The sequence below is a fragment of the Ahaetulla prasina genome, chromosome 2, assembly GCF_028640845.1.
Source record: "Ahaetulla prasina isolate Xishuangbanna chromosome 2, ASM2864084v1, whole genome shotgun sequence".
In the NCBI taxonomy this organism is placed as follows: Eukaryota; Metazoa; Chordata; class Lepidosauria; order Squamata; family Colubridae; genus Ahaetulla; species Ahaetulla prasina.
Genome location: NC_080540.1, coordinates 83,347,533 through 83,362,978, shown reverse-complemented (window position 1 = coordinate 83,362,978; position 15,446 = coordinate 83,347,533). Strand labels below are relative to the sequence as shown.

The window sequence follows — 15,446 nt, the reverse complement described above, 5'->3', positions numbered from 1 at the left end:
TTGTTGCCCTAGAGTGCACTGACCAAGGGACCAGAGTGCTGCAGCTGCTACTGGATACCATTGGTCCCCGCACACTTGCCGCCTCTTGTGCGTGTGCTGGGGGGTACCCAGACGAGATGATCACCCTGAAATCATGTTTCCCCCAAAAGTAAGCCCTAGTGCTCTTATTTGGTGCTCTCCCAAATAAGAATGGGTCTTATTTTGGGGAAAACACTGTATATGATATACACTGAATGCACAAGTTAAAGAAAAAAAAGACAGATCATGTTGCTTACTTGTTTACTAAACAATTAAAATGTTACACATTATAAGAAATAGTCAGAAAAATTAAAGAATAAGCAAAGAAAGATAGCATTCTTTATGATGGTGGATGAGCAAGAGACCAAGAGATTTGGGATGGTGGTTGATTTTTTAGTTCAGTGGTTGTGCATTTTTGATTTCCTAACATGATCCACGGTGCTTTAGTTTAAGTGCTCCACGACTCTTTCTGGTAAGACAAAAGCAAAGTGAGGTGTGAAAATTCAGAAGATGTAAAATTATTCATTATTAAATGAATAAAAAGAGAAAAAGCACAAGAAGCATTAACCCCCAATGTAATTGAGGGTCTATTAAAATTGATAAACTCAGTGTCTTCTGTTGGCCACTTCATTTGACAAAACAGCTCCTTTCCCCAATTTCTAATGTTCATTTATGTTAGATAATCCTTAGTCAGGAAGCAAGATGAGATCAAATTCCCTACATGCTGAGAGCAAAGTACACAGTGGTTCTGGGCATCACTTGTTTTTCATTTTCCAAAACATGAAAGTCATACTTACACAACTGCATTGCAGAACAAGCACTGGTTGGCATAGGTTACACCATCAGAACCACAGTGTGGTAGAAACTCCAAAGTACAGAAATCTTGCTCCTTATTACCACATTGAATCTGCAGAAAGCAACAATACATTTTTTCAAATTTTAGGATTAAAATAATAAATGTTTGTTATAAAATTAATTGTGCAGAAATATGGTGGTTGGATTTACTTGTTCCATCAGCAAAATGTTCCTTTTTTGAAGGACCTAAAAAGGACCTACTTCATAAGGATAAAGGGTCTGTATCATTCTTCCAGGGGGGTTAAGAGAGGTCTGTAATGTCTTAGTAGAATGTCTATGGAGATCCTCCATCATGCAGGCCATGATTGTCCAAAAGCTGTTTTTTTCTTTTTCCTTTGGAAACATTTTGCTTCTAATCCAAGAACTGAAGAAGCATCTTGGATGAGAAGCAAAATGTTTTCAAAGAAAGAAACAAGGAAGTCCAGTTGGGACATCTTAGATAGAACTGTATCTTATTAAGCTGAATTTCATTAATAATAAGTTAGGTGGTTATGTACAGTATGTGCTTTTATTTTTCCAAACAAAATAAATGGTCCCTCACAATTGTCTACACTGAAGTTAATTAGAAGATAGCTGATTTTTACTCTAGATCAGAGATGAAAATCAGAAACCTACAACTCCCAACTTCCCTCGTTGACTGTCTGTGCTTTCGGGGATGGCTGGCAGTTGTAGTCTTTCCAGTAATATAACTCCTGAAGGCCTCAGATTCATCACTTCTGACAGAAATAATATATACAATTGATTACAGACTTAATCATACTTTAAGCCTAGCAGGACCTAGATCAGCCATTTTTACCTTGTTCTACTAATTGCAAAAGAACGAAAGTTGAACTAACAGAGTCTGGATCCAAGACATATTTAAGGTAATACAAGGTAGCCCAAGGTAGGTACCTATTCTTGGGCAACAAATCTTATCTTCAAATGCACAGTAGCAACTGGCCTTATTTTCTGCTTAAATCTTAATAATTTGGGGGCAAGAAACCTCTTCTGTGGAATATCATTAAATGGATCATTTAGAAGCTCTAAATTCCTATTTAACAGACAGTTTTCATAGGAAGAATATAGAACAGGGATTATGGATTATGGAATAGATTCATCTGAGACAAGGCAAGGTTTCTATTTCTTCAGTCCATTAACTTATTCCGGTAAAGTTGGCACAAAGCTGGAGTAATCTGAACCATAGCATCTGCTCCAATGAAGCTATAACAGATTAAAGGTAATCCATAGTCTACATTATCTAGATTTATAAACCTTTTTATCATTGGAACAGTCACCTTTCAGTTACTTATGAGACTCTTTTCAGATTGGAAGAATTGAAATCCTGATCTCAGAACATTCAAAGTGAACCAGTGTTAAAGGCCTAAGAACACTGAAGTTATAGTTGGGGTGTACACAAGTGTCTCTCTCTCTCTGTGTCTATGTGTCTATGTTAAAAAGTCAAGATACTGCAGCCACTTGATTGCAGCTTTGAGCCTTTGTTGTGTTGATCCTCAGTTGTGATCTCCATTTGTGACTTTCATTTGTAACCAATGAATCCTTTCTTAAAGGCATCCAATAGTCCTTTATTTCAGCTATAAATGCCATAAAGAAAGAATTTGTCCAGTAATTTTTCAAATAATCAAAATTGACCATCACTATTTCTGGTGGTCATGAATTCCATACTTCAAATATATGATGTGAATGAAAATGAAATGTTTTTTGTACATTGTGTACTAGGCCTGATTCTGCCTGGATTTAGTTGTAATGGAAGTTCTAATATTGTAGGAAATGGGGGGGGGAAAACCTCTCTACCTATATATACCATGATATTTATGATTTTATAGACTTGTCTTTTATTACCTAGTTTTATTCCAAGGTGAAAAAAGAAACCAAACCCATGGATTGGCTTTGCTTCTGGAGAACTGTGAATGATTACATTTTTTATTGTTTTATAATTTTATAATTTCCTTTTTCAGGTGTGAGTGACCCAGTGGTCACCATAGGTTCATATAAACATGATACCTGATGTATTTCCATTCACCTTTCTAATGCTTCAAAGCATGGAAATTGCAAATTAGACTGACTCTTTTCTTAATCAATCACCAACCAACTCAATTACACAAATACATCCGTGAAGATCAGTGTTTGTACTAATACGTATATGTCTATATGTGTACATTTTATTTTATTTTATTTTTATTTATTTTTCAAATTTATATACCGCCCTATCTCCCTAAGGACTCGGCGGTTCACAGGCAGTTAAAATACATATAAATACAGATTAAAACAACAATTAAAAAACTTATTCTATTGCCCAAATTTAAAATAGTATAAATAATAAAAACCCCTTAAAACCCATAACTTTAAAATCTAATCCAGTCCCGCGCAGATGAATAAGTGTGTTTTAAGCTCGCGACGAAAGGTTCAGAGGTCCGGAAGTTGACGAAGTCCTGGAGGGAGTTCGTTCCAGAGGGTGGGAGCCCCCACAGAGAAGGCCCTTCCCCTGGGTGTCGCCAGACGGCACTGCCTAGCTGACGGCACCCTGAGGAGTCCCTCTCTGTGAGAGCACATGGGTCGGTGAGAGGTATTTGGTAGCAGTAGGCGGTCCCGTAAATAGCCCGGCCCTATGCCATGGAGCGCTTTAAAGATTGTCACCAGCACCTTGAAGCGCACCCGGAAGGCCACAGGTAGCCAGTGCAGTCTGCGCAGGATAGGTGTAACACGGGAGCCATGAGGGGCTCCCTCTATCACCCGTGCAGCCGCATTCTGGACTAACTGAAGCCTCCGGATGCCCCTCAAGGGGAGCCCCATGTAGAGAGCATTGCAATAATCCAGGCGGGACGTCACGAGGGCGTGAGTGACCGTGCATAAGGCATCCCGGTCTAGAAAGGGGCGCAACTGGCGCACCAGGCGAACCTGGTAGAAAACTCTCCTGGAGACGGCTGTCAAATGGTCTTCAAGGGACAGCCGTTCATCCAGGAGAACGCCCAGATTGCGCACCCTCTCCATCGGGGCCAGTGACTCGCCCCCAACAGTCAGCCGAGGACTCAGCTGACTGTACCGGGATGCCGGCATCCACAGCCACTCTGTCTTGGAAGGATTGAGCTTGAGCCTGTTTCTCCCCATCCAGACCCGTACGACTTCCAAACACCGGGACAGCACTTCGATAGCTTCATTGGGGTGGCCCGGTGTGGAAAAGTACAGCTGGGTGTCATCAGCGTACAGCTGGTACCTCACACCGAAGCCACTGATGATCTCACCCAGCGGCTTCATATAGATGTTGAACAGAAGGCGAGAATCGACCCTGCGGCACCCCACAAGTGAGGCGCCTCGGGGCCGACCTCTGCCCCCCTGTCAACACCGTCTGTGACCGGTCAGAGAGATAGGAGGAGAACCACCGATAAACGGTGCCTCCCACTCCCAATCCCTCCAACCGGCGCAGCAGGATACCATGGTCGATGGTATCGAAAGCTGCTGAGAGGTCTAATAGGACCAGGAAAGAGGAACAACCCCTATCCCTGGCCCTCCAGAGATCATCCACCAACGTGACCAAAGCCGTCTCCGTGCTGTAGCCGGGCCGGAAACCAGACTGGAACGGGTCTAGATAGACAGTTTCATCCAGGTGCAGGGGAAACTGATATGCCACCATACTCTCTACAACCTTCGCCGTGAAGCGAAGGTTGGAGACCGGACGATAATTACCTAAGACAGCCGGGTCCAGGGAGGGCTTCTTGAGGAGGGGCCTCACCACCCCTCTTTCAAGGCGGCCGGAAAGACTCCCTCCAACAAGGAAGCACTCGTAATTGCCTGGAGCCAGCCTCGTGTCACCTCCTGAGTGGCCAGCACCAGCCAGGAGGGGCACGGGTCCAGTAAACACGTGGTGGCATTCAGCCTACCCAACAACCTGTCCATGTCCTCGGGAGCCACAGGGTCAAACTCATCCCAGAAAATGTCACCAAGACCACCCTCAGACGCCTCATCTGAATCGTCGCAATTTTGGTCTAGACCGTCTCGAAGCTGAACGATTTTATCGTATAGATACATGTAAAGGACATGTATGTACCTTTACACTTACTCACTGTGTTTGCCATTTTGACATCCATTCACTCGGTTTGGAAAGATCTTGAGTTTTTTGCAACCCCTTTTCAATTCAATTACTCTGATCAGTTTATGTTAGGGAAATTTTGATCCTCAGGAATCAAGTAACTTATAAACAAATAGATGAATATAGGTGACTGTTCTCAGCAGTAGTGATAATCTTTCCTATATCTCTATAGATATTGATCCATGTTTTTTTTCTGACAGTGCATCATTTTAATAGCCAAACCATTTCTCAGCTTAGAAACTGAACACAGTTAGAATTAGAGTTTACATCTGCACCATGTAAATCTATCAAAATAAACATTGCAATTGATTTTCATACCTAAATTTGCTTTTTATTTTTCTTTGCTCTGTAAAAAGCACTGATCTTAATTTTCAACTATAGTAATATGGGTTTATATATATTAAATAATATATTTAAAAGACGCAATTACACTTACCTTTTCTTCCATTGCTTCAGTAACAAAATCTAGAACCAAACAATAGTAATATAAAAGCATTAAATTCAAAGCTGACATTGAAAAATGGTTGACTGGATAACATTTCTTCAATTATATAAACATGAATATGTTTTATTGCACATTCTTCTTTATTTTCCCAAAAGAAACCTATATTCAGATATCAATATGTGGACATTATTTTCAATATCACTGAATTACATTTGCAACAAAAACAATATTTCCTTTAAACTAAATTCAAAATCAATTATCTTATGATCTTCAAGCTTCCTTCCACAGATATCTGAAACTAGATGGAGGCTATTTTCTTTAGACTTTGTGAAATTTCTGCATCTTAACATGAGCCATGAATAAAGTGTGCAGAGAATAAAACAGAATAGAATAGAATAGAATTAATCTTTTCATCGTTCCCATCACCCATCTCCTTCCACATACGATGGTATGACTGTAACTATGTTGCTTGTATCCTTATGATTTATATTGATATTGATTGTTTTCTGATTGCTTATTTGTACCCTATGACTATCATTAAGTGTTGTACCTTAGAATTCTTGATGAATGTATCTTTTCTTTTATGTACACTGAGAGCATATGCACCAAGACAAATTCCTTGTGTGTCCAATCACACTTGGCCAATAAAAAATTCTATTCTATTCTATTCTATTATGGTCCTTCCACTGAATCTTTAATTTAAAGGATTGTTTCTGATTGCAAAAGCTTTTAGAATGCCTGAATGTCTCTCTTTCTGAGGATTACGTGAAGGAATATGCCCATTTTTAAGATGGAGGCTTCTTCAGAAAGGAATTTTTGCACTTAGGATGTGGGACTCACCCATATAAAAGAATAGCATCAGGGTAACAAGCAGAACCCCTGTTGTCTTCATATTTGCTTTTTCTGAAGTCCCTGCTACCACTGTCTGATCCATAGATTTCACTACCAGAGGAAGGATCTAATAACTCTTCTATGTCAATGCTTTATATATGGAATATATATGCAAATACTGTGATGATAAAACTTTTTCAGATTAATATTTAGCTATGGAAATATGATACTTCTGCATTAAATTCAATAACAACTTCCTTATCTGCATAGTGAAAAGTTAGCTTCCAGCTTGGTAAAAATAATGTATAAATTCACTTGGGTGTTTTTGCTCATAAGCCATAAGTCCTGAGATGATTAAAAGAGACTTGGCAGCCAATTCCATATCATAATCTTCAGAAGAAATGTTTTTAAATTAAGGAAGCACATACAATAACATTTTGTATTCTTCAACGCTGCTTTTTACATAGGCTTCTGGGTAAATATATATTTCAACCATAAAACAAGGAATAGAATCTTTCCTTCTATGCTTATTCTACTATTGTTGGTAAACTCAGTTAGTTTTTGAGAATTAACAGTCTTATTTTGTCTTCAGATCCTGAGATTCCTACTACCAGTGTCTGCAGGCTTCTAGATTAGGGAAGTATGATGGTCTTGGAATAATATTCTATGAACATTAGAGAATAGACTTTGTTTCAGTACGCAATATATCAATATGACTGATGCAATCATACTGGTGCAATTCATTTTACAATCTGTCAATCACAGAGAGATAGTGATACACAAAAATAGAAAGAGAATGACTATTATAAAGAGCAACTAAAAATAAATGATCCAATCTTTAAACAATATAAAGAAAACCTATAGCTTGAATTAGGGCCAACTAAGTAATTTTTTTCACTGCAAAAAAAAGAGGAAGATTTACTCCACACTTCTTTCTGTCCCAAATGCAAATGTTTCTGTCCCTAATGCAGCTATCACTGAATAATACTTGACCTCAACATGATGAAATTAAATATCAATTTCTTTAATCATCTGACAACATAAAAACAAACATACACAATCAAAAACAACTTAGTGGATCTAAATTTATAACCCTTTTGTTGGAATACAATGTTGGGTTAAGTATAATGGGTAGTTAGGATTTAGTTGATTAAAGCCGGGCTTCCAGGTTTTGACTCACCATCAGAAATTCTTTCTGGAACTTTAACACTTCAAAGCTGCTTAGTCTTTAAACTTTGGTATCTATTGGTGTCAGGATTATGGAGTGCTGCAATTTTATTTCTAAAGATTCATATTATTTCTATATAATATCAGTTATAATTTGGGGTTGGAAATCTGTCATAAAAACAATATTCCTGTGAAGGAGCCTTTAAAATGCCCATTATCAAGTGGATAATGTGGATCTAAGACTCCATCTAACTGAAAAGCATCTTTTGCAAGGTCCTTAATCAAGGAGAGAAGCAACCTAGAACTAAGAAGAAATTTCCTGACAATTAGAACAATTAATCAGTGGAACAGGTTGCCTCCAGAGGTTGTGAATGCTCCAACACAAGAATCTCTTTAAGAAGAGATTGGACAGTCATTTGTCTCAAATGGTATAGGGTTTCCTGCCTTAGCAGGAAGTTGGACTAGAAAACCTCCAAGGTCCCTTCCAACTATTCTGTTCTGTTCTGTTCAGCTTACCTGAGTACAAAAAGAAGAGTGCCAGGGTGAAAAACAGGCAAAAAGCCACCTTCATGTTGGTAGGAGAGGATAAAACACACCAGAGCTCTTCCACTGAAATAGCTTCTAGCTATCACAGACACAGGTGCTGTTTCAGCTCTAGCAGGGCATTTATGTGTATATATAAGCATATCGCCACAGCCTTATCAAAAGTAGATAAGAGCATGTTGACATTGCACGTCCCTATAGGCTCTTTTCAGTTTCCCCATTATATTGTGTTAGTCAGCTTCTATTAGTAAATATTGAGCAAATCTTTGGGAACAGTAAACATTTGGTAAGTCATAAATCATAAGCAAGAAAACCATTTATACACTCAAAGCGGAAACTTGAAAAACATCATTATTCGCCGAACAACAAATATTAAAGAATACACAGAATTCAATTGTTAGATAACCTTCAGCGTGTGTTTCTAGATATGATCCCGATTATAAAATTTGACCACAAAACAATGAAATTGTTTTACTATTACAACTGAATAGCTATCGCTGAGAAGAATGCATGTGGCCATTTCGCCATTCTTTAAGGAGCTACTCTATGTGTATTCTTGCAATCTAGTACCCAAGAGGCTGTTTCTCAACCTTGGCAACTTTAAGATGTATGAAGTTCAACTCACAAAATATCTATTTCCTGCAAGTCCTGTAATTCTATGAATTCCATATTTCAATTATGTCTGGATATGTGAGAGCATGAATATTTAAATAAATAGAAAAATAAACCCATCAAAAATAAACCCATTGCAGAAACATCAAGTAAAAAGAAGAGAGGGGGGTATCTGCTTTTATATTAACAATTGATGGTGTAAATTGTAAATTTAGTGTGGTGATTTAGTGCATCACTGCACTAAAAGAAATTCTGTGATGTGGACTTAGAGACACTATTCATTAACTGCATACCCTTTTATTCCCTCCATGATTTTTGTTCATTTTTTCTAGCTGTGGTCTATTATCCATGTCATCTGCTCATATTTCCCATCCTCTCATTTCATCATCATCATCACCACCATCTTCTTATTTCTCATCTTTCCTACTACCTTCTCCTGCTGGTATATTATGATTGATCAATTGTTGTTTGTATTTTATGATTTAGGTGTCAACTCGCAAAGCATCCCTGGCCTGCTCTCGAGTTGCAATAGGCAAGGGGGATGGCAAACTGACGAAACAGCATGGCAGCCAAAGACAGATGTACATTCCAGACTTATCTCTCTCAAGGCTGTCTCCCAGGGTTACTCACAGCTGCCAGAGAGGAGTGAATTCTACAACCCGCGAAATTGCTCTGTTGGCGAATGTGATTGTTGACACACCCTGGGAGGAGGGGGGAAACAGGGACATGATTGGGGTATAAATTATGTGAGGCCAAAGCTGGCTTCACTTGGGAATGTGCCAAAAAGGCTTTAAGAGTTGTAAACTTAATCTTGTGTAGCGTCTTCTCCAGAAAGATTACACTACTAACCAGAGCATACAAAATATTTGCTAGACCAATTCTTGAATACGGCTCGCCTGTCTGGAACCCACACCTCATTTTGGACATTAATACAATTGAGCATGTCCAGAAATATTTTACAAGAAGAGTTGTCACTCCTCTGATCACAACAAAATACCTTATGCCACCAGACTTGAAATCCTGGGTTCAGAAAATTTAGAACTCCGCCGCCTTTGGCATGACCTGAATTTAACTCATAGAATCATCTGCTACAATGTCTTTCCTGTTGAAGACTACTTCAGCTTCAATCGCAACAATACACGAGCACACAATAGATTTAAACTTAAAGTGAACTGCTCCAATCTTGATTGTAAAAAATACGACTTCAATAACAGAGTTATTAATGCCTGGAATGTACTACCTGACTCTGTGGTCTCTTCCCAAAATCCCAAAATCTTTAACCAAAGACTATCTAAAACTCATCTATTCATCTGCGCTGGACTGGGTTAGTTTTTAAACTTATGGGTTTTTAAATGGGTTTTATTCTAAATTTTTAACCGTGGCCAATTCAATAAGTTTTTTAATTATATTTTAATCATATGTATATTGTATTATCTTGTATTTTTACCAGGCTGTGAACCGCCCTGAGTCCTTTGGGAGAAGGGCGGTATAAAAATTTAAATAAATAAATAAATAAATAAATAAATAAATAAATAAATATTGACCTCACCCCATTCCTAAGAGGTCTGTAAGGGGCGTGCATAAGAGCACCAGTGTGCCTACCATTCCTGTCCTAATGTTCCCTTTGATTGTATCCAATTTGTATAGTTATTTCATGCTTATGCTTACATATACTGTTGTGACAAATAAATAAATAAATAAAAATAAATAAAAAATAAAAACATGAGCCCCCTAATAAATAACTGGATTTCTTTTAAAGCTTTGCTCAAGGCTCATTATTTAATTAGGGCATCCGTTAGAACCCTGTCATTAGGATTGCATCTTATGATTTGTGATCTATGACTTATCACTTTGTTGTTTCTATGTAAACTGAGAGCTTATGCACCAGAGACAATTTTCTTATATGTCCAATCACACTTGGCCAGTAAAGAATTCTGTTCTGTTCTGCTCTGTTCTTTTCTATCAATATTACAAATAAAACAAAGGGCAAACATCTGCTAAGTGCTACACAACCATATCTTATAATCAGGTGCTAAGTATGGAAATTATGATCTTTTCCCACCTAGAATTAAGGCTGCTTGCAGAAGATGTTGAGGTATGCCTTGGTAAGGCCACACTTGGAATATTGCATCCAGTTTTGGTCGCCACGATGTAAAAAAGATGTTGAGACTCTAGAAAGAGTGCAGAGAAGAGCAACAAAGATGATTAGAGGACTGGAGGCTAAAACATATGAAGAACGGTTGCAGGAACTGGGTATGTTTAGTTTAATAAAAAGAAGGACTAGGGGAGACATGATAGCTGTGTTCCAATATCTCAGGGACTGCAATAAAGAAGAGGGGCTGTTCTCCAAAGCACCTGAAGGTAGAACAAGAAGCAATGGGTGGAAACTGATCAAAGAAAGAAGCAACTTAGAACTAAGGAGAAATTTCCTGACAGTTAGAACAATTAATAAGTGGAACAACTTGCCTCCAGAAGTTGTGAATGCTCCAACACTGGAAATTTTTAAGAAAATGTTGGATAACCATCTGACTGAGATGGTGTAGGGTTTCCTGCCTGGGCAGGGGGTTGGACTAGAAGGCCTCCAAGGTCCCTTCCAACTCTGATGTTATGTTATGTTATGTATACCTTCAGCCCTGATTCAGTTGCATTGGTGTCATTTAACTAAAAGCACTTCTTTAGAAGCCAAAGCAGATAATCGAAACAAAGTAAATTGATATTCCCCAGTCATTTCATTTGATGGCAGCCAAGAAGTTGCCTTCAGGGAAACTGAAGACAGTTTTGATGCTGCATGTGAGGACTGCAACATTTCTCCCTTCTTTTATGAAATTAAGTTCAGGAACAGAAACTCCATTTTATTTTTCTGACATCAGTGACTGAAAATGTTCCTTTCTTCTTTGGAGGGACTAGAAAACATAGTTAGTCTAGGAAAGAAGAAGCTGGTATCTGAAGGTTGATCAAGTTTAGTGTTTCCCTTTCACACACTTACGGCTTTCCTTCCTCCTTAAAAGTGCAAAGTTGTAAGAATGGCAAACAATACAATATATTATATACATATATACATAACACACAAAGCTGGTCTTTCTTATTTTTAAATTGTAGGCTACAGATAAGTATCCTTTTCTGGACCAAAAGCTACCTTCTAGGCATAACTGTGAGGAGTCCACCTTTGCTTTTATCTTTACCTCAAGCCTCCCATCATTTTTATAAGAAAAATCCACTCCCTGTTTGCAGATATAATATTTGAAAAAGAAAGAATGATCATCCATATTTGACAAATGTTAAAGAAAAAAAAACATGCCGCATGTGTTTGGCTAGATAAAATTTGAAAAGCCACCTGGTTAATTTATGAGCTGATCTTGGCAAGATAGTGGTTTAGAAGAACCAATCAGTCTTGGTGTTCCTCCTTACTATGATTTCATAAGCCTGGTCAGTTTTTTCCCCAAGTGCTGTATCATGTTTAATTTGCTTGAGACCACCCCAGGATCTTTGACCCACAGTTGGATAAGTCCTAGTATAATCCCTTTGATATAATCAAATTTGTATAAGTGGCCATTTTTATTTGATTGTGGTATGGAACCCTTTGAGACATGCATGTCAAGTTTCTAAGAAAAAGAATGCCACATGTGTTTGGCTAGATAAAATTTGAAAAGCCACCTGGTTAATTTATGAGCTGATCTTGGCAAGATAGTGGAGTCAGTAAAACTAATCAATCTTGGTTCTCCTCCTTATTATGTTTTCATAAGCCTGATCAGGTTTTTTTTTTTTAATGTTTAAACTGCTTAAGACCACCTCGGGAGCTGTGACCTGAGAAGTCTTAGTATAGAGATTTTCTGTGTGATATAATCAGATTTGTATAAATAGCCGTTTCTTTTAATTGATTCTGGGATGGAACCCTTTGAGACATGCATGTCAAGTTTCTAAGAAAAAAATGCCATGTGTTTGGCTAGATAAAATTTGAAAAGCCACACAGATTGAATTTCTTATGGAAATGTGATACGATATGTTGAATTGTACCAATTTGAGATGTTCCTTCTTAGAAGAGAATTCAGGACATATGACCTGTGAAGCAAGAAGCAAGTGGCAACCAGTCTTTAAAGAGATAAGAAGAAAGGTAGGTTTTATTTACATTTGTGAGAGGTGGGGAGAGAAATGCCCTTTCCCTTTTGAATGGGTTTAGAAGTACTTTGTAACATCTAGACTAACTTTCACCTTTTAGTCAAGATTATCACCCACATTTCAAGTAAAATTCATTCATGCTGTGGGAGAACAACCATTACAAAGAGCAACAATATCCTTTAGATCAGTGGTAGTCAACCTGGTCCCTACCGCCCACTAGTGAGGTTCCAGCTTTCATGGTAGGAGTTTTGTCTGATACTGAAGCACTTTCCTTTTTTTTAATTTAATTGACTTTTTAAAAAAAATTCATAGCATTATTTAAAAACATTTTCATTAGGTTTTCATAAAATTCCCCCTGACAATTTAAATTTCTGAAAATATACTATTTGTATCGCCCGTGCATAAGTTTAGTTCACGTTATGTAAATGAAACTAAATGGTGCTATAGTGCAACCGCAAACAAAAGAGCCTCATCCCAGAATAGCTCGCGCATCTCCACCCACACCACCCAGCTGTAACAGACAAGCAGAGCTGGTAGCCGGCACGCCTCCCCCCAAAACCCAATCCACGATGCGCGAGAGGCATGCACAGACAACGATACTGTAATGTATCTTTAAAAGTTTTGGCGGGAAAATAGCACATTGCTGATTGGTTGAAGCCCCCGGCTAAACTGTATATAAAGAGAGGTTTTTCCCAGCACTGGTTGCTGGGTTCACCATATAGTAAAGAGCTGTTGTCACTATCCTGGTCTCCTGCCTCGTTATTGCCCGAATCTAACACTGGCGACGAAGGTGGGATTTCGAGGCTAAGAGCACCAGGAAAAGAGCTGAACTCACCAGGAAGACGCGAACCCAGCAAACAAGGGCGGAAAGCAGCGATGTCCGGCTACACACCGCCAGCGCCATTCGACCCAGCTAAAGAAAAATGGGGGTCATACATGGCTCGTTTTGAGTGTTTCCTCGAGGCGAACGAACTTCAAGGAGTTTCAGACAACAGGAAACGAGCGTATTTCCTGAGCCACTGCGGTCCAGATGTTTTCGACACCGCAGAATCCCTGGCTGAGCCAACGCCGGTACAGTCGGTACCGTGGCAAACCCTGCAAACTTTATTGAAAGCCCATTTTGCACCAATGCCGTCCAAGTACATGCAACGGTTCGAATTCGGGGAGCGCAGACAGCAAGAGGGCGAGTCCATTAGCGCATACATGGCCGCCCTGAGGAAAGCCTCAAAACATTGCGAGTACCGAGACTTGGATGAGGCATTGCTGGAGCAACTCATCCGCGGGGTCAGGGACATCCGTTTGCGGAGGCGGCTGCTGTCTAAAAGCAACCTAACGCTGGCAAACGCCTTGGACGAAGCCAGGGCTCACGAGATGTCTTCCCAAGCGGCGGAAACCCTACAAAAGCAAGTCACACCAACGGCTGGTGCGAAATCAACCCCGGTCCACAATGAAAAGGTCCAGGCCGAATCGGAGGGTGAGGAAGAGGAAGGAGTCTTCCACACCGGGAGGCCGGAGAATGAAGACCGCGGTGACTGCGCGAGTTGCGGAGGGCAACACCAACGACAACAATGCAGATTTAAGGATGCAACTTGTCGGCGATGCGAAAGGAAGGGGCACCTAGCACAGGTCTGTCGAGCTCCCCAACCTTCCCGCCAAAAATTCAAACCGACCAACCAGAGCGCGGGAACGGCGAAGCGGCCCGTGATTGGTCAATTCAAAAAAGGCGCGAAGTTGAATCAGACTGTCGTGAGAGTGGATCACGCATCAACACGCCTAGAGAAAAAAATCTTTACAAAAGCAAAGATTGAGGGGGTGCCGTGCCGATTGGAGGTGGACACCGGCTCATCGATCACGATCATGTCCTGGGACACTCTCGTGAGAGCCTTACCTGCCATTGCAAAGCGCAAGCTGCAACCACAGAAATTAAAGGTACAAGACTACCAAGGGAATCGCATCCCCGTTCGAGGGGTAACGTCCGTCCACGTCGAATATGGACAGTACAAGAAAACTCTGCCCATCACCATCGTCGATGGGACCCTGCCAAGCTTGTTGGGACTGGACTGGTTCCGAGCATTGGGCATGGGAGTGACTGGAATCTTCAGAAACGAAGTCGACCTCAAAGTCGCACTCGTGAAAGAATTTGGGGACGTTTTCAGAGACTGCCTGGGCAAGTACACGGGGACCCCTATATCGTTTAACCTAGACCCCCAAGTTGCCCCTATCCGTCTAAAGGCTAGAAGGGTCCCGTTTGCCCTAAAGCCCAGGATTGACCGGGAACTGGACAAGCTAGTAAACCAGGGAATTCTAGTGCCAGTTGACCATGCTAAGTGGGAGACCCCTATAGTCACCCCAGTCAAACCGGACGGGTCGGTCCGGATTTGCGCTGACTACAAGGCAACGCTTAACAAAGCGTTGCAAAAGAGTGCTTACCCCATCCCGGTGGTACAGCACTTACTGCACTCAATGGGGCAAGGGCAAGTTTTTGCCAAGCTAGACTTGGCCCAAGCCTATCAACAGCTGCCCGTAGATAGCAGCACAGCCGAAGCGCAGACAATTGTGACTCACAGAGGGGCTTTTAAGTGTACCCGATTACAGTTTGGGGTTAGTGTGGCTCCAGGGTTATTTCAGAACCTAATGGAGCGGCTATTGCAGGGCCTACCAGGGTGGTACCATACTTTGACGATGTACTGGTATCCGCTGAGAATCTAGAGGAATTAGGGTAAGGCTGCGAAAAGTTTTGGGCATTTTCCGGTCTGCCGGTCTCACGGTTAAACT

General features: G+C 40.3%; 1 protein-coding gene across 1 annotated transcript; it reads right to left on the bottom strand.

Moving 5' to 3' along the window:
* Nucleotides 1-254: 254 nt before the first annotated feature.
* Nucleotides 255-8,050, bottom strand: LOC131193327 (ovomucoid-like). The gene is made up of 4 exons (XM_058173379.1): nt 7,917-8,050; nt 5,394-5,422; nt 816-925; nt 255-487 (listed from the first exon to the last, which is right to left on the bottom strand). The coding sequence occupies exons 1-4, from the start codon at nt 7,969-7,971 to the stop codon at nt 442-444; spliced, it is 240 nt and encodes a 79-aa protein (XP_058029362.1). The 5' UTR covers nt 7,972-8,050; the 3' UTR covers nt 255-441.
* Between the last annotated feature and the right edge of the window lie 7,396 nt (nt 8,051-15,446).

Bases quoted from the DNA above. Each gene is read 5' to 3' on its own strand.
- LOC131193327 (XM_058173379.1), bottom strand. From the start codon at position 7,971: ATGAAGGTGGCTTTTTGCCTGTTTTTCACCCTGGCACTCTTCTTTTTG. The intron at 926-5,393 runs GTAAGTGTAATT...TGCTTTCTGCAG, and splicing joins CTGAAGCAATGGAAGAAAAG to ATTCAATGTGGTAATAAGGA. The intron at 488-815 runs GTAAGTATGACT...TTGTCTTACCAG, and splicing joins TTGTTCTGCAATGCAGTTGT to AAAGAGTCGTGGAGCACTTA.